The sequence below is a fragment of the Sus scrofa genome, chromosome 6 (genome assembly GCF_054392235.1).
Source record: "Sus scrofa isolate SSC_HxYL_T2T_F1_AM1 chromosome 6, Sscrofa_HxYL_maternal_Yorkshire_Landrace_v2.0, whole genome shotgun sequence".
Lineage (NCBI taxonomy): Eukaryota > Metazoa > Chordata > Mammalia > Artiodactyla > Suidae > Sus > Sus scrofa.
The window spans coordinates 48,055,466-48,077,363 of NC_139388.1; the positions used below are offsets into that span (position 1 = coordinate 48,055,466).

Genomic DNA, 21,898 nt, shown 5'->3' on the forward strand with positions numbered 1-21,898 from the left:
ATCAAAGCTCTGGGTAAATAAGGGCCATGTGGACAGGACTGTTCCCTGCAAAATCCTGTAACCATTCATTTCTTCAGTCTTTGGCCCCTCTTTTTTTCCCTTCTTCTTTTTAAAATTATTGTATTTGGAGTTCTCTTTGTGGCACAGCGGAAATGAATCCAACTAGGAACCATGAGGTTGCAGGTTCGATTCCCGGCCTCACTTAGTGTGTGAAGGATCTGGCATTGTGTGAGCTGTGGTGTAGGCCGGCAGCTGTAGCTCCAATTAGACCCCTAGCCTGGGAACCTCCATATGCCAAGGGTGCAGCCCTAAAAAAAAAAAAGAAGAAGAAGAATAAAAAATTATTTTATTTTTTTTATTTTTAGGGCCGTACCCTTGGCATATGGAAGTTCCCGGTCTAGGGGTCAAATCGGAGCTACAGCTGCCGGCCTACACCACAGCCACAGCAACTGGGGATCTGAGCCGCATCTGCAACCTACACCACACTGAGCAAGGCCAGGGATCAAACCCGAATCCTAGTGGATACTAGTCAGATTCGTTTCCGCTGTGCCTTGACAGGAACTCTTTTTTTTTTTTTTTTTTTTTAATTGCCGCACCCACAGCATGCAGAAATTCCAGAGCCAAGGATCAAACCTGCACCACAGCAGTGACCCAGGCCACAGCAGTGACAATGCTGGATACTTAACCCACTGAACCACCATGGAACTCCTCCTTCTTTATCTTTAAAAACTCAAATAATTCTGGGCAGAGAGAGAATAGGCACTTGCAGAGGCCAGAGGTGGCAGTGACTGTGTGGAGCTGGGAGATGGGCCAGAGGAAGCCCTGGGGAGGCCTGGGACTGCAGAGGAGGGAGCACACTCCTGAATGCATATGGATGGCCTTCCTGGGGGAACTGGGTGATGGAGAATCTCAGTTTGAGTGCCCAGTTCTTGGACCTCTTCTCTCTGACTGTATTTACTCCCTCTCACCCAGACTTCCATCTAGGCTTTTAAGTTCAAATGCTATCTTTTGGAGTTCCCGTCATGGCTCAGTGGTTAACGAGTGCAACTAGGAACCATGAGGTTGCGGGTCCAATCCCTGGCCTTGCTCAGTGGGTTAAGGATCCAGTGTTGCCATGAGCTGTGGTGTAGGTTGCAGACTCGGCTCGGATCCTGCGTTGCTGTGTCTGTGGTGTAGGCCAGCAGCTACAGCTCCTACTGGACCCCTAGCCTGGGAACCGCCATAGGCCGTGGGAGCGGCCCAAAGAAATAGGCAAAAAGGCAAAAGGCAAAAAACAAAAAACAAAAAAAAAAAAAACGCAAATTCTATCTATTCACCATGACTCCCAAGTTTTTCCTCCTGCTTGAACCATCTCTCTTCATACTCCAGTTGTAAACACCCAGCTCAACACCTCCACTAAGATGTCTAATATGTTTTGAAAACTTAACATGTCAAAAAAGCAAGATCATGGGAGTTCCCATCATGGCACTACAGAAATGAATCCAAATAGGAACCATGAGGTTTAGGGTTCAATCCCTGGCCTCGCTCAGTGGGTTAAGGATCTGGTGTTGCCACAGCTGTGGAGTAGGTGGCAGAATTCAGCTTAGATTCAAACCCTGGCCAAAAGGGGAAACAAACAAACAAAAAAAAAAACCTTGATCTTTCCCCTAAAACTTGCATTTCTCCAAGATGCAATGGTGATTCCATTTTCCCAGGAACTCGGGTAAAAAACTGGATGTCGGTTATTGACTGTTCTTTTTCTTTCTCTTATTCTTCACTCAATATATCTAGGTCACCACACCCAACTTCTCCTACCCTGACACCTTCATTCCTGGGTTAAATTATTGTTTCACTGTCCCATCTGTTGTCCGTACTTCCATGTCTACTGAATTGTGGATCTGATCCTTTGTAAAACATGTCAGATGATGTCCCGCCTTTCCTTAAACCCTTCAATGGCTTCCCATCTCTCTTAGAATAAAAACCAAAGTTCTCACAATGACTTGTTGCCTTCCTTCCCTCTCTGACCTCATCTTCTATTGCTTGCCCTTCATTCACTCCAGCCACACTTGCCTCCTTCTGTGGCTGAGCCATCTAAGCATGCTCTCTGTGGGAATTTTGCAGTTGCTCTTCCCATTGTCTGAATACTTCTCCCCCAGTTAGCCAGCTGGCTTGCCTCCTCACCTTCTTTAGGCTTTGGCTCAAATGCCACTTTTTTTTTTTTTTTTTTTGTCTTTTGGGTTTGTTTTTCCTTTGTTTGTTTGTTTGTTTTGTTTTGTTTTTTTGTCTTTGCCATTTCTTGGGCTGCTCCCGTGGCACATGGAGGTTCCCAGGCTAGGGGTCGAATTGGAGCTGTAGCCACCGGCCTACGCCAGAGCCACAGCAACAAGGGATCCGAGCCGCGTCTGTGACCCACACCACAGCTCACGGCAACACCGGATCCTTAACCCACTGAGCAAGGCCAGGGATCGAACCCCAAACGTCATGGTTCCTAGCCGGATTCGTTTCCGCTGCGGGACGACGGGAACTCCCTCAAATGCCACTTCACTAGTGAATTTTCCATTGACCATTCTATTCAATATTGCAACCTCTATTCCCAGCTTTCCTTTTCTCAGTAGCACTTACCAGCATCTGACATGCCATACGTCTTACTTGTCACACATGTATCTGCAACACCTATAACACTGCCTGGAACATGGAAGGTGTTGCGTGAGTGAATGAATGAACTAATGAAGCAGGCCGGGGCCAAGGGGGCTCGGCCTCTGTTCCCCAGTCACTTCCAGGCAGAGGTCGGCAGAGAGGCAGCGCAAGTGGCCGCCTGGTGTCAAGAAGGACGAGACGTCCCGAGCCACTGCTGCTGACCAAGTCTTCCCCGCGCCGGCGCCGACAGAAGGGCAGAGGGCCGGGCCGGGGCGGGGCCGGGGCGGGGCCGGGCGCCTGCGCCATAAAGTCCGCTGGGCGCCTCCCGCCTCCGCCTGCAGCGCGCCGCCCGCCCCGCTTCCTCGTTCGCGTCCGCAGGGGTCCGTGTTTCCAGCCGCTTTCGCCATGGCTGCACTCACCCAGAACCCGCAGTTCAAGAAGCTGCAGACCTGGTACCACGAGCACCGCTCTGACCTCAACTTGCGCCGCCTTTTCGAAGGGGACAAGGACCGCTTCAACCACTTCAGGTGCGCGCTCGCGGCCAGGGGCGGGATGCGGCTCGCGGGGTCCCGCTGTGCAGGACCAGGGCCGGGTTGGCGGGGTGGCGGTCCCCGGGGGGCCCCCCGGCGACGAATCCCGGTCCAGGCCCAGGCCGCACTTCGTCCTTGACGCCTCCTTGAAGCAGGTTTCCGGGTGCTCGCCGGAGGTCTCGGGCCCGGCTGCTTAGTCATGAGGAGTGGGCCCCTGCGCCGCTTCCCCTCCTCTGTGGCATCTTTCTCCCGTTCTCCCCTCACCCCATCCCCCGCCAGTCCCTCTAGGCCATTGAAGCAGGCCATCCTTCCCCGTCGTGAGCAAGGGCCCTCGCTGACGCAGCACGGGCGGAAGGGCTGCCCACTTCCACCCGGTCCTGGACTGGGAACCATCTGCGGGGTGCACAGGGTGGGGCGGGGGGAGGTTGTGGGGAGCCGCGGTGGAAGGGTGGAGAGGCGGGGGGGGTGATTCCTGTCCATGAGGCTAGGGTCAGATGCCCACGAAGGACCCAGGAAAGGAAGAAATCTTGAGGGGCAGGAATGGTCACTGGTGCAGGTGTTGGGGGAGGGGAGGTCTGTGGCTCCAGGCTGGAAGTCCCTGATGGCCAGCCCTGTTATCTAGGTCCTTCGCTGAGTAAGCTCAGTTGCAGAGTGGAAGCTCTGGGAGGGAATGGTCACTCCCTGGCCTAGGCAGGGGGGCACACGCAGCTCTGCCTTCCCATCCCCCAGCTCAGTTTTAGCAGAGGGAAGGTGCCTCGGGGGTCTGCATCTTGTTCTGTGGGGCTGGCCCCTTGCAGTGTGCTGCTGCTGCAGCAGGTCAGCTTGGTGGGTGTGCAGGTGACAGTTGACACCACTTGCGCTGGCCAGCTGAGGCATGTTTGGATTTGGCACAGGGAGGATGTTTTTTTTGGAAGCATCTCTGGTCAGGGAGCAGGCTGGGGTGGTGTCAGCAGCTTCTGCCATCTTTCTGCAGCTTGAACCTCAACACCAACCATGGCCGTATTCTGTTGGATTACTCCAAGAATCTTGTGACGGAGGCTGTGATGCAGATGCTGGTGGACCTGGTAATATTCGGCTGATGGAGGCTTGACCTGCGAGCCACAGTGTGGTGGGCTCCTGGAGCCCCCAGGTCCTTGAGCATGTTTACGTCTTTCTCAGTGGACCTCAGCAATTGCCTCTGTGCCCCTCCCCCGGCTCAGGTTCTGACCAGCAGGGGACCTAGTGCCTGATGTCTGAGCAGACTCTTCCCAGGCAGGGGTGGAGGTGGGGGTGGGGGGAAGACACCCAGACTGTAGCCATCTGTCAGCCCCACTGGGGGCTGCACCAAGCCTTGCACTTGGGGGCTTGGACTCTCGGGGGCCAGCGTGGGTGGGACCAGGCCTCAGTGTCTTCTCTTCTCAGGCCAAGTCCAGGGGTGTGGAGGCTGCCCGGGAGCGCATGTTCAATGGTGAGAAGATCAACTTCACCGAGGTAAGTAGGCTGATAGACGGCAGACGCTGCATACCCTCTATAGCCTCTTCCGTCCCTTTGGGGTTCATCTGACTGTTAGCAACATCACCCTGTGTCTACACCCCTCCTCTTAGGCAATACTTTTGCTTAATGAGAGGCCCCAAAGGCCTGTTTCCTCAAGTGAGTTGCAGGGCCTTGGTGAGCATGGGATAGCTCTCGGTGTGGGCTGGGAACAGCAGTTCTCAAGCCTGCAGGGAGAGGGCTTCTCAAGGCATGCTCAGAGAAGTTAACTGGATCTGTCCCTTTTTTAAATTTTATTTCAGAGTATACTTGATTTAAAACGTTAGTCTCAGGTGTACAGCAAAGTGATTCAGTTATACATTTACATATATCCATTCTTTTTCAGATTCTTTACCCATGTTGGTATTACAGAATATTGATTAGCGTTCCCTGTGCTATACAGTAGCTCCTCGTTGATCATCTGTTTTAGTAGCATATAGTAGCATGTATATGCTAATCCTAAAGTCCTAATTTATCCCACGCCCCATGTTTCCCCTTCGTAACCATAAGTTTGTTATCAACTCTGTTTTGTCCTTGTTGCAAGTTTTATAAATGAAAAGAAGGTCTGTATTAAAAGATCAGCCTCCTCAGTGAGAAGAGTCAACAGGAAGCTACCGCAGGGCTGGGCCTTGGCCACCCTGTGCTGTGAAAGCCTGGAGGCATAAGAATCACTGAGCTCTCAGTGTCAGCCTCATGAGGTTTTTAATCCTCCTTATACACAGGAGGAACCTGAGACTCAGAGGTCAAGTCACTTATCCAGTGTCATTCTGTAAGTGGCAGGGCCACAATTCAAACACACCCTGTCTTTCATTGCTGGGCTAGGCTGAGGGAGGCAATCAAGGAGGGCTTCCTGGAGGGGTACATTTGCTATGGACTGTGGCACAGGAGTGAGGTCGGGCAGTGAGCAGCGAGCCTCTCCCTGGATTGGAGTCCCAAGAGCATCTCTTCCTATCCACCTGGAGTGCCAGACCTGTTTCTTTCAAGGACTCCTCTGCTGCCTCCAATTGGATGGGACCATTGTTGCACTCTCATGACAAGGCCAGCTGCCTGGCACCTGTCACAGACTTCGGGTTTGTTTTTTGATGGTGGGTGGGATGGGACCCTTGGTGAGGGAAGCTTGAGTTGCCTGCTTTGCTCCCCTCCCAAGGGGTGAGGACACATTTCAAAAGGTGCCAACAAGCATGCACCTTCAGCAGGAAGGTGAGACTGGGGTTTGTGAGCCTGGGTCCTCTAGCCATTTATCGCTTGTCTCTGACCTGTGTGGTCACCATTCTGCCTTGTCTCACTCTGCTCAGCTTTCCTTGACTTTTCCCACCATGCACATCTGTGGGTCCTTGACCTCTCTCTGTGGGACATGAGGGGACAGCACATGCCTTGCCTCCGCCTCAGTCCTGGGATGGTCGCTCCTTCCATGAGCACACGATGGGTTCTCAGTCTGAAACCATGGTACTGACAGAGACCTTAGGACCTGCGTGTCCGGCGGCGAAGGGACAGAGCTGACCTTTGGGGCCACACAGCATCATGCCCAGCTGGGAGCACAGCTGCCCGGGGGTGGAAGGGCCTTTCACACGCTGACTCTCGCCCCCAGGATCGGGCAGTGTTGCACGTGGCCCTGAGGAACCGGTCAAACACACCCATTCTAGTGGACGGCAAGGATGTGATGCCAGAGGTCAACAGGGTCCTGGAGAAGATGAAGTCTTTCTGCAAGGTACGCAGCTGTGGGCTGGGCTTCCCCTGGGCCGTGTGTGTGCTTGTATTTTGGAATCCGGGCCCCTGATGGGCCGCCACGCCACTCTCCTTGGCGAGAGGACTCAAGCCGTAGCTGCAGCCTGACAGGGGGGCGGTCCGTGTGATTGCTGGTCGTGGGGGCTCTGCCGAGGCATGGGTTTCCCTAGGGAATCCACCACTGGCAGCAGTGGAGCAGCCTCCTTCCTGACCTGTAATGCCCGTGGGCTCCTGGTGACCTTCTGGCGAGCTCAGAGATCTGAACAGAAAAGTGAGGCCCCTGAGGGGGTGGGATTGTGGGGAAGGGTCTTGCTTTTTCTGACCTCTTTAAGTCATGTGCCCATATTGCCTAGTCTAGAACTAGACAAAATTTAAAACTTAAAACATTGTCTTTTTTTTCTTTTTTAATTTTTCTTTTTTTTTTTTTTTTTTTTTTTTTGTCTTTTTTTGCTATTTCTTTGGGCCGCTCCCGCGGCATATGGAGGTTCCCAGGCTGGGGGTCGAATCGGAGCGGGATCCGAGCCGCGTCTGCAACCTACACCACAGCTCACGGCAACGCCGGATCGTTAACCCACTGAGCAAGGGCAGGGACCTCATGGTTCCTAGTCGGATTCGTTAACCACTGCGCCACGACGGGAACTCCTCTTTTTTAATTTTTCTAACAAGGATTCCTGGGCCCTGCTCTGGAGATTCTGATTTGTAGGAATGAAGTGGGGCTCAGGAATCTTTTGTTTTTGGCCATGCCAGGGATTGAACCCGTGCCACAGCATTGACAGGGCTGATTCTTAACCCAATGAACCACCAGGGAACTCCTAAATCTTAAAATTTTCTTGACTGCACCCCAGCCAATTCTCCAGAAGCAGTCTTTATAATATTTACTTAAAATAGTCCAGAAGTTACCTGTGCGGGTACCAGCATATATGTACATCTGTATATATCTGTTGTCTTTTCTTTGAAACACAAAGCACACGTATGTACACACACATACACATACAGGTTCATTTTCACTAACTCTTCTGCAGCTTTTCCCTGTGTCAGTGTTAATGCACATAACTATGCCTCCTTTCCCTGCACGGGGGTGGAGGGGTTACCTCAGACAGCTAGAGATTTCCCCACATCAACCACTGTTGCCTCAGTGTCTACCTCAGGAGCAGTTCTGCAAGAGTCGGTTGATGTCTTCTAGCCTGGACTGCAAGGGTGACATCTGCGGGCTGGCCTGGGTGTGTGGGCGTGGGTGTGCCTATATTCGTGGGCTATGCGTGCTCTGGGAGTGATCATTTAGGCGCTGGTTCGTTTTTCCCAGAGAGCAGTGGCCGCCACACGTGGCTGGTCAAAGTCCGATTGCTTTGGTTGAGAGCCATGTTCAGACCTGAAATGCCAGGAGGTGATCAGGGCAGCTGGCAGCTGAGTCAGTGGGCCTTCCCAGGGTGAGGAAGGCTTGGGATCCTGATGGGATGCTGGATTCCCTCATGTCCTTGAACCGCGGTTGGTGCGTGTGATGGGCTTTGGGTAGAGGGAAGGAAGGAGCATTTCCAGCTGTTTGCTGTGAGCGGCAGAGCTGATGTGCCTCAGAGGCCTGGTGCTCTTGTGGTCCACCCCGGTGTGCCCAGGCCTGCCATGTGCAGTGTGTGTGGCACTGGCCTTCTGGGGAGCCGATTTCATGAAAGCCTTCCCTTGTGGCTGGCTGCTGGAGTACCTGACTCAGACCCATGGGGTATTTATAGTTCAAAAAAGCTGCTGAATAGCCGAAATTCCTTGGTAAGCAACTCTCTCCGTGGCTGTGCTCTCAAAAGTTCACCAGGATTGGATGAGGATGTTCATGGGGACATCGATTGTGGTGGCAAAAACTGAAAACAGCCTGAGCTCTTTATCAGAGGACTGCTCAGTGAAATCCATGTGTGTTCATCTGCTGTATCCTGGGCACTGTTAGGAATTAAGGAGCTGCAATTGCATTGACCTGCTCTGCTGTTCAGGATATACTATGAAGCTGAAAAAGGAAGTTGCAGAACTAGTGTGTGTCACAAGACCCTATGTGGTCAAATAAAGGGTGTGTGCAGTTATAATAGAGAGAAACAAAATTTCCCCTCTAGGATGCTTTATAACAAAATCAGTGGTGAGATTGAGGCTTGAGAAGCTGAGCAACTTTTTTCTCTGTATTGACAGAAAATTACTCATGGCAATTGATTACTTTTTTTTTTTTTAGTCTTTTTGGCTGCACCTGAGGCATGTGGAAGTTCCCAGGCCAGGGATGGAACCCACACCACAGCAGCGAATGGAGCCACAGCAGTGACAATGCCAGGTCCTTAACCTGCTGAGCCACAGGGGAACTCAGCGATTGATTACTTTATTATTGAAAGAAATAAAAGTTACTGGGTGTTGTTAGTTTGAGCAAAGCCATGTTTACTAGTTTTCTATTGATGTGTAACAAATTACTCAAAAATTTAGCAGCCAAGGAGTTCCCGTTTTGTCTTAGTGATTAACAAATCTGACTAGGAACCATGGGGTTGCGGGTTCGATCCCTGGCCTCATTCAATGGGTTAAGGATCCGGCGTTGCCATGAGCTGTGGTGCAGATTGCAGATACGGCTAGGATCCTGCATTTCTGTGGCCCTGGCGTAGGCCGGCAGCTACAGCTCCGATTCGACCCCTAGCCTGGGAACCTCCATATGCCGGGGGAGCGGCCCTAGAAAAGGCAAAAAGACAAAAAAAAGAAAGAAAAGAGGAGTTCCCGTCGTGGCGCAGTGGTTAACGAATCTGACTAGGAACCATGAGGTTGCGGGTTCGGTCCCTGCCCTTGCTCAGTGGGTTAACGATCCGGCGTTGCCGTGAGCTGTGGTGTAGGTTGCAGACACGGCTCGGATCCCTCGTTGCTGTGGCTCTGGCATAGGCCGGTGGCTACAGCTCCGATTCGGCCCCTAGCCTGGGAACCTCCATATGCCGCGGGTGCGGCCCAAGAAATAGCAACAACAACAACAACAACAAAAAAGACAAAAAGAAAAAAAGAAAAAAAAGAAAAAAGAAAAGAAAAGAAAAATTAGCAGCTGGAAACAGCAGCCATCATTTCTATTGACAGGTTGTGGTACAGGTTTCATGATGTATTCATCTGAAGGCTTGATGGGGGCTGGAGGATCTGTTTTCAGGAGAGCTCACTAGAAATTAGTGCTGACTTTGGGGAGGCTTTAGTCCCTCACCTTGTGGACCCCTCCACAGGTTATTTGAGTGTCCTCATGACAAGGTAGCTGATTTCTCCCAGAGCAATTAATCCAAGAGAAGGTAAGGCATGGTGCCTCAAAGTTTTTTATTACCTTGAACTAGCACGAAAAACTACTCTTTGTCTCTGTAATACCCTGTTGGTTGTACAGCTCAGCCCTGATCAGGGTGGGAAGGGACCACACAAGGACACGAAAGCAGTGCCAGGATGGGAGGTTCGTTGGGAACCCTCTTGGAAGTTGGTTATTGTAGTCTGCTTTCTGGCTCCCAGGGATTCATCATTTTCCATACATGTGCAAAACACCCCATACACCTTCTCTTAAGGCCATATCCTACAACATCAGCTAGAAGTCAAGAACCTCATAATCTAGGAGTTCCCCTAGTGGCGCAGTGGAAACAAATCCGACTAGGAACCATGAGGTTGCGGGTTCGATCCCTGGCCTCACTCAGCGGGTTAAGGATCCGGCATTGCTGTGAGCTGTGGTGTAGGTCGCAGACATGGCTCGAATCTGACTGTTGCTGTGGCTGTGGCATAGGCCAGCAACTGTAGCTCCAGTCAAACCCCTAGCCTGGGAACCTCCATATGATGTGGGTGTGGCCCTAAAAAGCAAAAAAAAGAAGAAGCTCATAATCTAAATTAGGTAGAGATGTATCTATTTTATTTTTCTTTTCTTTTCTTTTCTTTTTTTTTTTTTTTTTTTGTCTTTAGAGTCTGCAGCCTACGCCACAGCTCACAACGACGCCAAATCCTTAATCCACTGAGCAAGGCCAGGGATCAAATCTGCATCCTCATGGATGCTAGTTGGGTTCATTAACTGCTGAGCCATGACAGGAACTCCTATATTTTCTTTAGTACAACTCAAATACAGTTCCTTTTGATCTGAAGATCTGTGAATTAAGTAAACAAGTTAGTTACCCTGACACACCCACCATACAGTGGTGAGATAGGCATAGGATAACTGACGCAGAATAATTCCTTGTCACAAAAGGAGGAGAGCAGGTGGCTCACAGGAATCCTTGGTCCAAAGCAATTCCACAAACCAGCAGAACACATGTAGGCAGCTGCTTGTTTAGGACTCAAGGCCTAAGAATCATTCCTTGAGGCTTTTGGCTTTGCCTTTATTTATCCTTTTTTTTTTGTTTGTTTTTTTTAGGGCTGCTCCCAAGGTATATGGAGGTTCCCAGGCTAGGGATTGAATTGGAGCTACAGCTGCCGGCCTACACCACAGCCATAGCAGTACGGGATCTGAGCCAGCTCTGCGACCTACACCACAGCTCATGGCAGCTTCAGATCCTTGACCCACTGAGTGAGGCCAGAGAGCGAACCCGAAACCTCATGGTTCCTAGTCGGGTTTGTTTCCACTGTGCCACATCAGGAACTCCTTATTTATACTTTTTGCATAAAATGTTGTCTGTATTTGCAACTGCATAGCTTTTTCAGCCTGCTTACTGCCTGTAGAAATGTGGGTTTTTAAAGTCCTCTTTTCCTTCTCTACTTTCTCTGTCCCTTTCAGTCTCAGCTGGTAGTGTTTCTGACAATTCAGGTTTCTTAGAAACTGTGTGGGTCTCTCATGAAGCTTTCTTGGGGGAAGGGGTTCACTGCAGTAGACAAAAGCCATACCCACAAATTTCTTCAAGATAAGTCCCTGTCTACCATTGTTTTCTGAGACCACAGAGATAGTATTCTCAAGCTTTTCAGAAGCCTTATCTTTGGCCAAAATGTTCTCTATCTTGGTGTTTTTTTTTTTTTCCTTTTTGGCTGCTCCGTGGCACATGGAGTTCCTGGGCCAGGGATCAGATCTAAGGTACAGCCAGATCCTTTAACCCAATGTGCTGGGCTGGGGATTGAACCTGCACCCTCGCGCTGCAGAGATGCCACCAATCCCATTGCACCACAGCAGGAATTCCATTACCTTAGTTCATTCTGGAGTCTCAACAAAGGGTTTTAGAGCTACACGTTTTACCTTTTGAAACTTTTTTTTTTTTTTTTTTTTTTGTCTTTTTGCTATTTCTTGGGCCACACCTGCGGCATATGGAGGTTCCCAGGCTAGGGGTCCAATAGGAGCTGTAGCCACCGGCCTACGCCAGAGCCACAGCAACGTGGGATCCGAGCCACTTCTGCAACCTATACCACAGCTCACAGCAACGCCGGATCGTTAACCCACTGAGCAAGGGCAGGGACCGAACCCACAACCTCATGGTTCCTATTCGGACTCATTAATTACTGCGCCACAACGGGAACTCCCCTTTTGAAACTTTTCTTGGCCCTGGATTTGAACTTGACCAAGGATCCACCTCTTAATTTTAGCTTCAGTTGTTGCCTGGAGTGTCTGGGAATTCTGAATTCCTGGCTTCTTTTTGTTTAAAAGTTCTTCCTTAAGCTTATTTCCCTCCTCCTACATTTTTATTGTAACCACTAAGAAGCCAAGCAGTTCTTATAACACAGCCTGAAAAATCTCTGTAGATCATCCAGATCATGATTAGATACGTCTTTTACTTTCCCCAGGAATTCCAGGCAACTGTATTATTAAACTGGGCCATCACTACATAACAAGAATTCTCTTTGCTACAGTTCCCAGTAATGCTTTCCTCCTGTTTCTTTAAATCCGCACCAGCAGCCCCCTCAAGGACTATTACACTTCTGCTAACAGTCTCTTCCAATGTTTTTCAGGCTTTCACTAACTCTCTCAAGGTCCTTTGAGTTTATACCCACATTTTTAGCTTTTTGTTAGGGTAATACCCTACTTCTTATACCAAAATCTGTACTAGGTATTTATTGTTCTATAACAAATTTCGCCAAAACTTAAATAGCAGTTAAATTTTCTGTCTTGAAGAGTTTCTGTGGGTCAGAAATTCAGGCTTAACTGGTTGGTCTTGGTGTGGGGGCGGGGGGGAGGGCTCTCTTAAGGTTGTACTCAAGATGTTGGCCAGGGTTGGGAGTTCCCCTTACAGTTCAGTGGGTTAAGAACCCAGCTAGCATCCATGAGGATGCGGGGTCGATCCCTGTTCCCGCTCAGTGGGCTAAGGATCCAGCGTTACTGAGAGCTGTGGTGTAGGTTACAGACGCAGCTTAGATCCCGCATTGCTGTGGCTGTGGTGTAGGCCTGCAGTTGCAGCTCCAATTCGACCCCTAGCCTGGAAACTTCCATAGGCCTCAGGTGTGGCCCTAAAAAGACACACACACACACACACACACAAAGTTGGCCAGGGTTGTAGTAATCTGAAGGTCTGATGGATTCTGGAAGATTCCCTTCCAAGATGGTTCCTATTCATGGATGGTGAGTTGGAAGAAGGCAACCACACAGGCTTGTTCATATGACTAAGTCTCCTCACAACACAGCAGATGACTTCCCCCAAAGTGAGCAATCCAAGAGAGCCAGGTGGAAGCAGCGTGGTCTTTTACAACCAGCTTCTGAAGTCACACTCCCTGGTTTTCACAGTATCCTAGTGGATGCACACGTCAGCCCTCTACAGCGTGGGGGACTCGACAGTGGTGAGAACACCAGGAGGCAAGAATCCCTGGGGTCCATGTGGAGGTTGGCTGTATGTCTGGCATGCTTGTCTCTGGTACAGAGCAGTCACGGTGGTTGGCATTTCACATCTCTGGGCCTCTGTCATGTTAGGTTCTGGTGAAAGATCACTCTTGTTTTACACATTCTGGCAGTGTTGCTGTGAGGGGGGGCTGTCCCTCCCACCTTCTAATGATGAAAAAGGGGAGTTCCCACGACTCCGTAAATCAACTATGATTTTAAATAGATAAATAAATAAATAAATAAAATCCATTTAAAAAAAGAAAAAGGGGCAGTTGGAGTTCCCGTTGTGGCTCAGTGGAAAGGAACCTGACTAGTATCCGTGAGGATGTGAGTTCGATCCCTGGCCTCTCTCAGTGGGTTAAGGATCCGGCATTGCCATGAGCTGTGGTTTAGGTTGCAGATGTGGCTCAGGTCCCGCGTTGCTGTGGCTCTGGTGTAGGCCAGCAGCTGCAGCTCCGATTCAACCCCTAGGCTGGGAACTTCCATATGCCATGGGTGTGGCCCTAAAAAAACCAAAAAAAAAAAAAAAGGAAGAAGAAAGTAAAAGGGGAGTTTCCTGGTGGTCTAGTGGTTAGGACCTGGCACTTTCACTGCTGCAGCCCAGGTTCAATCCCTGATCTGGGAACTGAGATCCCACAGGAAGCCTCTGTTCGTTGTGGGGAAAGGAAGAAAGGAGGAAAGGGAGGAAGGGAGAGACAGAGAGAGAGAGGAACTCATTGGGGCTGAGAATGGCAGGGATCTAACTGACACCAGGGTCTCAGTAGGCCCCTGCCAGGGCCCGGAAATTGGGCCTGGGGCATAAGGATAGGGAAGTGAGATGTTCGTGAGCAGCACTTTATACTCGGGGGTTTGGGCTGATCACATGTCCCTGCTCTGTGCCAGCGTGTCCGGAGTGGCGAATGGAAAGGGTACTCGGGCAAGTCCATCACGGACGTCATCAACATCGGCATCGGCGGCTCTGACCTGGTAAGGAGAGGGCTGCCTTGGCGCGGGGGCGGGGGCAGGCCATCCAGAGCCTTGTTTCTCCATGGATGGCCCCTGGCTGTCCTTGCCTCTTGTGGGCTCTGGGATCTTATTTCCTGATGCTTCATCTCCCTCCCCACAGGGACCCCTCATGGTGACGGAAGCCCTCAAGCCGTACTCTGCAGAAGGCCCCCGGGTCTGGTTCGTCTCCAACATTGATGGGACCCACATTGCCAAAACGCTGGCCACCCTGAACCCCGAGTCGTCCCTGTTCATCATTGCCTCCAAGGTATGGGCCTCAGACCCAGCCTGGCTCCCTGTCCTGTGTGTGTTGGGGGGGTGGGGGCAGGGCGCATGGGTGCTTTGCCCCTGCCCTGAGCCAGCCGTGCTTTTTGGATGAGGTCAGCACAGCTGCCCTCAGACTGTTCCTTATCTGGTGGCAGACAGTTTCCCTAGTGACAGTTCAAACTGGTCCATACGAGCCTTCATCTTGAGCTCTATTCACTCACTTTGTTGAATCTGTGCTCCCTCTGGGACCATTCCCGTCTTTCCCAGAGATCTGTGCCTAATATCTGCTCCTTTCTGATCCCAGAGCCGTGTCCAGATAGTGTAAGCATTTTGGTTTTTGTCCTTTACGCCTCATTCACTCATATCCGTGTGTATCCAATATTAAGAACTCCGTCAATTCCCATTGTGTCTCAGTGGAAATAAATCTGACTAGTATCCATGAGGATGTAGGGTCAATCCCTGGCCTTGCTCAGTGGGTAAAGGATCTGGCATTGCTGTGGCTGTGGTGTAGGCCAGAGGCTACAGCTCCGATTCATCCTCTAGCCTGGGAACCTCCATGTGCCACAGGTGCGGCCCCAAGAAGAAAAAGAAAAAAATTATTCCATCAATTCTGAGATACAGCCTAGTCTGGGCTGAAGAGAGCCCAGGCATGGCCGCAGCCCCTCTCCTGAAAGAGGCTCTGGCCTTTGACCACTAGCAGGTTTGCTGGGGGCAGGTGGGGTTATGGCTCTTACTAGCCTTCCCCTTCCTCTGTGTGTGAAGTCCTGGAATCACAGAGCAGAGTGACACTGTTACTTCCAGGCCCCTGCCCCAGACACAGCCACTGGGTGAGTCTTTGTGGACACGTGAGGGGACGTCGTGTGGGGATGTAACACTGACCTGAACGTACAGCTCCGTGTGATAACTGGTCACCCACTCAGCCTCCATGGCTGAGCTCAGGCTCAAGGACACAGCGACCTTGGCGAGGGACCAACTGCTGTGCTTTCTGCCTGCAGACCTTCACCACCCAGGAGACCATCACAAATGCAGAGACGGCGAAGGAGTGGTTTCTTCAGTCAGCCAAGGATGTGAGTCCTGGGTGGGCAGTGCCCGGACTGGGAGGGGCAGGGTGGGTCTGCCCATCCCCTTTCGAGGCCACGCCTAGCCCTGTAGCCCTCTTTCTCCTGAAGTTGGCACCAAGAGGTAGCCCTTCTGGTTAAGATATTTGGCTTTGGAGTTCCCGTCCGCGAAGCAGCAGAAATGAATCCAACTATGATCCATGTGGTTGCTGGTTCAATCCCTGGCCTCATTCAGTGGGTTAAGGATCCAGCGTTGCCGTGAGCTATGGTGTAGGTTAGACTTGGCTCGGATCTGGCGTGGCTGTGGCTGTGGCATAGGCCGGCAGCTGTAGCTCCAATTGGACCCCTAGACTGGGAACCTCCATATCCTGCAAGTGCAACCGTAAAAAGAAAAAAATAAAAAGGTACTTGGCTTTGCCAGCCCAGACAAGCCAAATGTGGCAGACCCTGCTCGCACTACTGAGGACCCTTTCTTTAGGGCCACCGGTCCTGTGGGATCCTCTCCACCCCTGGCCACATCAGCTTTACAGGGGAGGCACGTGGGTAGGATGGGCTGGCCGGCCTCTGACCACCCCTGTCCTCTCTGCCTTGACACGGGGCTCCTCTAGCAGCCTCGGAAACGAGGACTAGGCGCAGTGGGGTCATCCCCCACCTCAGGACCTTGGTTTCTCCAGAGGCAGGAGGGTCACTACGCTTGGGGGGCCCGCAGGATGGCTGTGGTGTAACTCATCTCCTCTCTTGCAGCCCTCTGCAGTCGCAAAGCACTTTGTCGCCCTGTCTACCAACACTGTAAGTGCCATGGGGGTTCCCGTACTGCTCCCTGGGAGGCCCCAGGCCAGGTCAGGGTCATGGCCTTCCAAAATCCACAAGCTGAGATGCACTTCACAGGTGCAGGATCTTGGCTCAGCTGATGGGGTAGAAGGGTTGGGTGCCTCTGGAGGATGTGAGCTGCAAAGCATCCTTGCCTTTTCTGTGAGGCAGACAAATCTCTGCCGCTACAAGGGACTTGGCGTTGGTGAGATCACGTTATCCTCTCCCTTCTCCCAGGCCTGGCTGATACCCAGAACATTCCACGCACGGGACTCCCTTGTGCTCGGCCTCCCTGCCGCTGGCCTCTCCTCACATGGGATTTGCTGAGCCATGGGGGGCTGCATCCCATTTCTCACTTGAGGGTGTTAGTTAAGCCCCACTGAAGGGGGATGACTTTGCCCAGTGATTGCGTGAGTCAGTGATGCCAGGATTAGAACATGGGATTAGAACGTGGTTACCCATCTGCCAGTTCCTCCTGGCCCAGCTTGTGCCTGGTAGGGTGGAGTGCAGGGCAGGCAGGGGCTGCATTCCATGAGTCACAAGGAAGGCAGACCTTGCTGAGAGCTTACTGTGTGATGGGCTTTGTGCTGGAACCACACTCAGGTCCTCCCGACGCCCACCCCTTCCGTGCCACCCTCCCCTACCCCCACCCATGCCTCCATTGCTCACCTGCCTGGGGAGGACACACGAGGACGCCTTAAGGGTGGCCAGCCACAGACCACTGTCTGCCTCCTGCAGGTAGAGCTCAGCCTGGCCGGTACCATGTCTCCTTGGGGCCTAGGGAGGGGTTGCTGACTCTGTCTGCCCAGGGATGGAACAGGACCGGTCATCCCCTGAAGGCTTCCTGGGCTGGAGACGCCATCCCAGTACTGGAAGGGCTGGGCCGGGCTCCGGGCTGTGTGTTTCCTGTCCTGGGAGGCAGCCCCTGCCCACACTAGGGTTCCAGCTCTAGGATCTCGGTTTCCCAGAAGTCTTGGGGGGGTCGCACCCAGAAGGCGGCTCTTGCAGTGCAGCGTATGGGCCAGGTCCTTGCGCTGGGTGAGCAGCCCCCCTTCAATGAGAGGGCCCCACGGGTGCCACAGGTGCGCCAGAGGCGAGCTGGCCTGGTATCCAGCTCCGGGGGTGGGCAGGTCCCGGTCCCGCCCTGGACTCCCAGGTCAACCAGCCCAGCCCAGTGGGGGCTCTGTGGAAGGTGGGGATGCTGCTGCGGCGGCTCGCGCGATGCGCCTTCTCGTTCCCCAGAACTCCCTAACCCAGGCTTCCTTCCCCCTCTCTCCCTTTGCCCTTTTTTAGACCAAAGTGAAGGAATTTGGAATTGATCCTCAAAACATGTTCGAGTTCTGGGATGTAAGTAAAAGCACTTCCCTGTGGTGGGTGAATTACATGTCCTTTGCCAAGGCAAGCTGCAGAGGAGGGGCTGTGAGGTCAGGTCAGCGTGTAATTGAGCACCTGCTGCATGCCTGGTCTTGGGAGAAGCCAGGAGGTCCTCAGAGAGGCTTGTGGGGCAGAAGCAGCTCAGAAGCAGGATCAGGCTTCCACTCCCTCCAAGGGAAGGGCCAAGCTTGCCAGGCCAGGTGACACTCCCCTGGGTGCCTGCCGGCAGCCCCCACCATGGAGTAACCAGAGCCACCCTGTCCCCCTCGCTAAGCTGAGGTTTTGAGTTATTCTCAGTGATGACCTTTCCCTGAACAGCAGCCGCAGTCATTAAAGGCCAAGGGGCAGGGTGAGGCCGGAGGTGTGACTGGGCAGGCCTGGAAAGGAGCTGCAGGAGCAGCTGGAGGGCTGCGGAGACGAGGTGCCAGGCCCCAGGGAGAGGTCCTGCGGGGCAGCTTGCAGAGCAAATATTGCCTGAGTGGCAGCACTGCAGGCTACTCCAGTGACAGGCGTCACAGGGACTCAGGTCTGCTAGAGCCAGAGCCAGTGCCAAGCAGTGTGCAGGTGCTTTCCTTGCAGCTTGCTTGAGTGCGGCCGAGGGGTGAGAAGGGCTCCAGCTGCAGGGTGCAGGGAAGGCTTGGGGGTGCAGAGAGGCAGTGCAGGGTGTGGCGTGGGTGCTGTGAATGCAATGAGTGTGGCTCTAACACGTGACCGCGGCAGGTGTACCTAAGAGAGCATCATCCACTTGGGATTTCCCCACTGGGGCTGTTGCCAGGGCTTTATACTGGAAGCTCTGTGCTGGGCGGCAGCATCTGGAGCTGTCCTCTCTTTTGAATGTCCCAAAGGCCTTGGAGCCTGGAAGAGAATTCAGCCCTGAAGCTCTAAGGCATCTGTTGTGTGTAATGAGTTACCTTCTTTCTAGAATGGGCCTAGTTAATGTACCATCCTTGGAAGGATTGAGAAGAGTCACTCAGATCCTTTTCTGCATCCTGTGGCTCAGATGAGGAACCCCGGTCAAGAGAGACTGTGCAGAGTCTAACAAATGTTGCATGCCTGACACAGGAGGGGAGGCGCCTTCCACCTCCTCCCCAGGATCTGGAGCCTGAGCAGGCGGTGGTCAGGGATGTGGGGGTGCTCCCGCGAGCCAAGGAGCCCAGCACAGCAGGGCTGTGTCCCAGCCTGGGTTTTCATTGCCTGTAACCACCCAGCCTGCAGAGCTGAGTTGGGGGTGTGGCTTAGGGAGAGACCTGAGTCTCCCAGGTAAGACCTAGGAATGCGAATTGGGCACAGGAACGTGGGGCAGGGGCTGGCCAGTGAGGCCCAAGTGGCCAGGGTAGGCGCACTGGAGGCCTCCTGGGCCAGGCCAGACATGGAGGAACTTGCCCAGGTCACTAAGGGTGTATATTGCTAAATTGAGAAAGTGACATCTGAAGATCCAGGGATAGGTGAAATTTCTGGATCTAGGGCCTCTCAGGTGAGATAGAGGAGTCAGGATAGACTTAAGGATATTGTGCTGGCTCTGAGGTACCATCAGAAGAGTCTGGTCTGGCATAGGTACATGTAAGTGGTGAGGCCCCATCAGCTGGGCTCAGTCATGGGGCAGCCTCGTGCGTCGGGATCAGGCAGAGGTGTGGTAAACTGTGGGGTCCTTCAGGGCCCAGCCCGAGTCAGCACATGTTGGAGAGCTCATTTGGGCTGCTGAGGTCTGAAGAGGAGCCAGGACAGGCACAGGTGAGTTCTGAGGAGGCACCAGTACAGGTAAAGGTACAGGTGGGGTCTGTGAATTCTGGAGGAATTCAGATATTTGGAGATGGTTCTCTCGAGTGGAGTGTGAGGAGCCAAAGTCATGTACAGGTACTTAAACCCAGATCCATGAATCTGATTTAAGATGTATTCGCTGGAGTCTCTCTGGTTCTGAAAAGAGAGCTTCAGGCCGTGGGTGGCTCATCCCTCAAGTGAGGTGATTAGAACTCAGGCTTAGGCAAACATAGGTAAGTCCCCTCCACCAGGTCAACCACCAGGTTTTCAGCATCCTGACCAGGTGTGATGGGCAGAGCTCAGAGTATTGTAGGGGCCTCTGAGGATCCATAGCCAGCATGAGGCATGCTAGGTGGCATTGGGGTCTGACTGGATGGCGTTTGAGGAACCAGATGACGGGGAGGTCAGGATGCACCTGCTTCTAAAAGGTGAGGACTAGGGAGTTGGGGCAGGTGAAGAACAGACCGGTGAGCTGACTGAGGAGCCATGTCGGTAAGACTCAGAATAAGAGGCTCGTGTTAGATAACTATCCAGAGACTCTGTCTCTAGAAGGGTCGGAGGCCCATGTCACTCAGACACTGGCACCCGTGGGCTCTTCTGAGGTTTCCCCCAGGCCGAGGTAAGCAGCTGGGAATCTGTCAGTTCCCAGGGAAGAGTCTTTTCAGGTTAGGTTTGCACAGTGGAGTCTGCCAGGGGTCATCTCTAGACCATGTCTGTCGGAGGTCTCAGGAGCTGGAATCAGACAGGTGTGTTTAACTAGGGGAGGCCTAGAAGCCAGATTAGGTCCATCCAGGCAGAAATGGGTAAGGATGCGGGAGCCGAAGGTAAGCACAGACTCAGTAAGAGCTGAGTATGACAGATGGAAACTGGAAATCCACTATCAGGTCCAGGTCAGACTGTGTCCTCAGGTGTTGTTTGAGGAGCTCTGGTGATGCTCAGGTTGATGGTTCTGGAGATGGTCCTCGGTTCCCTGGGGAAAAGACTGAAAAACCAGAGTCAGGCAAAGAGGTGGAGCACTGCATCCATCCACCTGGAAGGTTCACGAATTCTGGGTCTGTCTCAGGTACACAAAACAGGTCTGTTGGGTGAGGTTTGAGGTTTGTGAGATCCAGGTATGTCCGTTTGGTTCTTAAAACAGGTAAGGTCAGAGCTGCTGAGGTCAGTCCCTGGTTTGCATTCCAAATCTGCGGAGCTAGGGTCCACCACAGGGGAATAGAACTGATTGTTTTAGGGAACATCTATAAAACCAAGAGCAAGCCAGAGGTAGGTTGAAAAGCTGTGTTAGGTTCATTAAAGTCCATCCCACAGTTGAAGTCAGGCACAGGTAGGTAGAGCAGATCTGTCAGGTGAGGCCTGAGGAGCAAGCCAGGGTTAGGCTCATCTCGAAAGAACTGGACCTCTTAGGTGACCTTTGAGGATCTGGAGTGAATACAGGTGGATAGAGGTAGGTATCTCAGGTGAGATCTGAGGAGCTGGCAGTGGGCATGGTTGAGACTGTCTGGATCTCCCAGGTAAGGTCGAGGTAGGTAGGTGGAACTGCATCCCTATCTGTCTTGTAGAGGTTTCTTGAGGATTTGCAGCCAGGCACAGGTATGTGCAGTTGAATTTCTCAGGTAAGGTCTATGGATCAGCATCTTGCACAAGTTTTATCCATGGGTCTGTCAGTTTGAGTTAAGCACAGGTGGGTAGAGTAGGGTTTGTCTGTGGAGTCAGGATTAGGGCAAGTTCACAAAACTAGGTCTGTCCAGTGCAATCTCAGAGTCACAGCCAAGTCCAGGTAAGAAGAACCAAATGTCTTCGATGAGCTGTGACCTGCCGTGATGAGGTAAAGGTAGTCAGAGCTAGCCTGCCAGGGGCAGCCTCAGGAGCCGAGAGCAAGCACAGGTAGGTAGAACTGACCTGCCAGGTGTGGCCCAAGGAGCCAGAGTCAAGCACACAGGTAGGCAGAGCTGGTTTGTTAGATACAATGTAAGGAGCCAAGGTCATCAATAGGTAGGTAGCACTGGTCTGCTGGGTATGGTCTGAGGAGTGAGGGTCAAGCACAGGTAGGCAGAGCTGGTCTACTAGGTATGGTCTGAAGAGCCAGGGTCAAGATGCAGGTAGGCCCATCAGGTATTGTTGGAGGAGCCCAGGTCAGACAGGTAGGTAGAACTGGTCCAATAAGCCTGCTCTGAGGATCCAAGATTATGTACAGGTAGGTAGAGCTGGTCTACTAAGTACAGCCTAAGGAGTCAGAATCACTCCTGTACAGGTAGACAGAGCTGGTCTACTGGTACAGCATTAGGACCCAGGATTCTGTACAGGTAGGCAGACCTGACCATGAGATATGGCTGGAGGGGCCAGGGTCAGAGACAGGTAGGCAGACTTGGTCCATTAAGTATGGTCTAAAGAGCCAGGGTCAAGCCATTCAGGTAGGTGGAGTTGGCCCATCAGCTCTGGCTGGAGGAGCCAGTGTCAAGAGAGAGGTAGGTAGAGCTAGTCTCCTTTGAATGAGCTGAGGACTCAGCGTCATGGACAGGTATACA

General features: G+C 52.3%; 1 protein-coding gene across 1 annotated transcript in view; it reads left to right on the forward strand.

Annotated features, from left to right (window-relative positions):
- Window positions 1-3,000: 3,000 nt before the first annotated feature.
- The window catches only part of GPI (glucose-6-phosphate isomerase), a gene marked incomplete at its 5' end in the record, with an annotated part of 31,049 nt that continues 12,151 nt past the window's right edge, over window positions 3,001-21,898 (forward strand). The window contains 9 exon segments of the mRNA NM_214330.1: window positions 3,001-3,143; window positions 4,120-4,210; window positions 4,548-4,616; window positions 6,244-6,363; window positions 14,005-14,088; window positions 14,228-14,374; window positions 15,369-15,440; window positions 16,176-16,220; window positions 17,535-17,588. Coding sequence (NP_999495.1) covers window positions 3,022-3,143; window positions 4,120-4,210; window positions 4,548-4,616; window positions 6,244-6,363; window positions 14,005-14,088; window positions 14,228-14,374; window positions 15,369-15,440; window positions 16,176-16,220; window positions 17,535-17,588 — 804 coding nt within the window.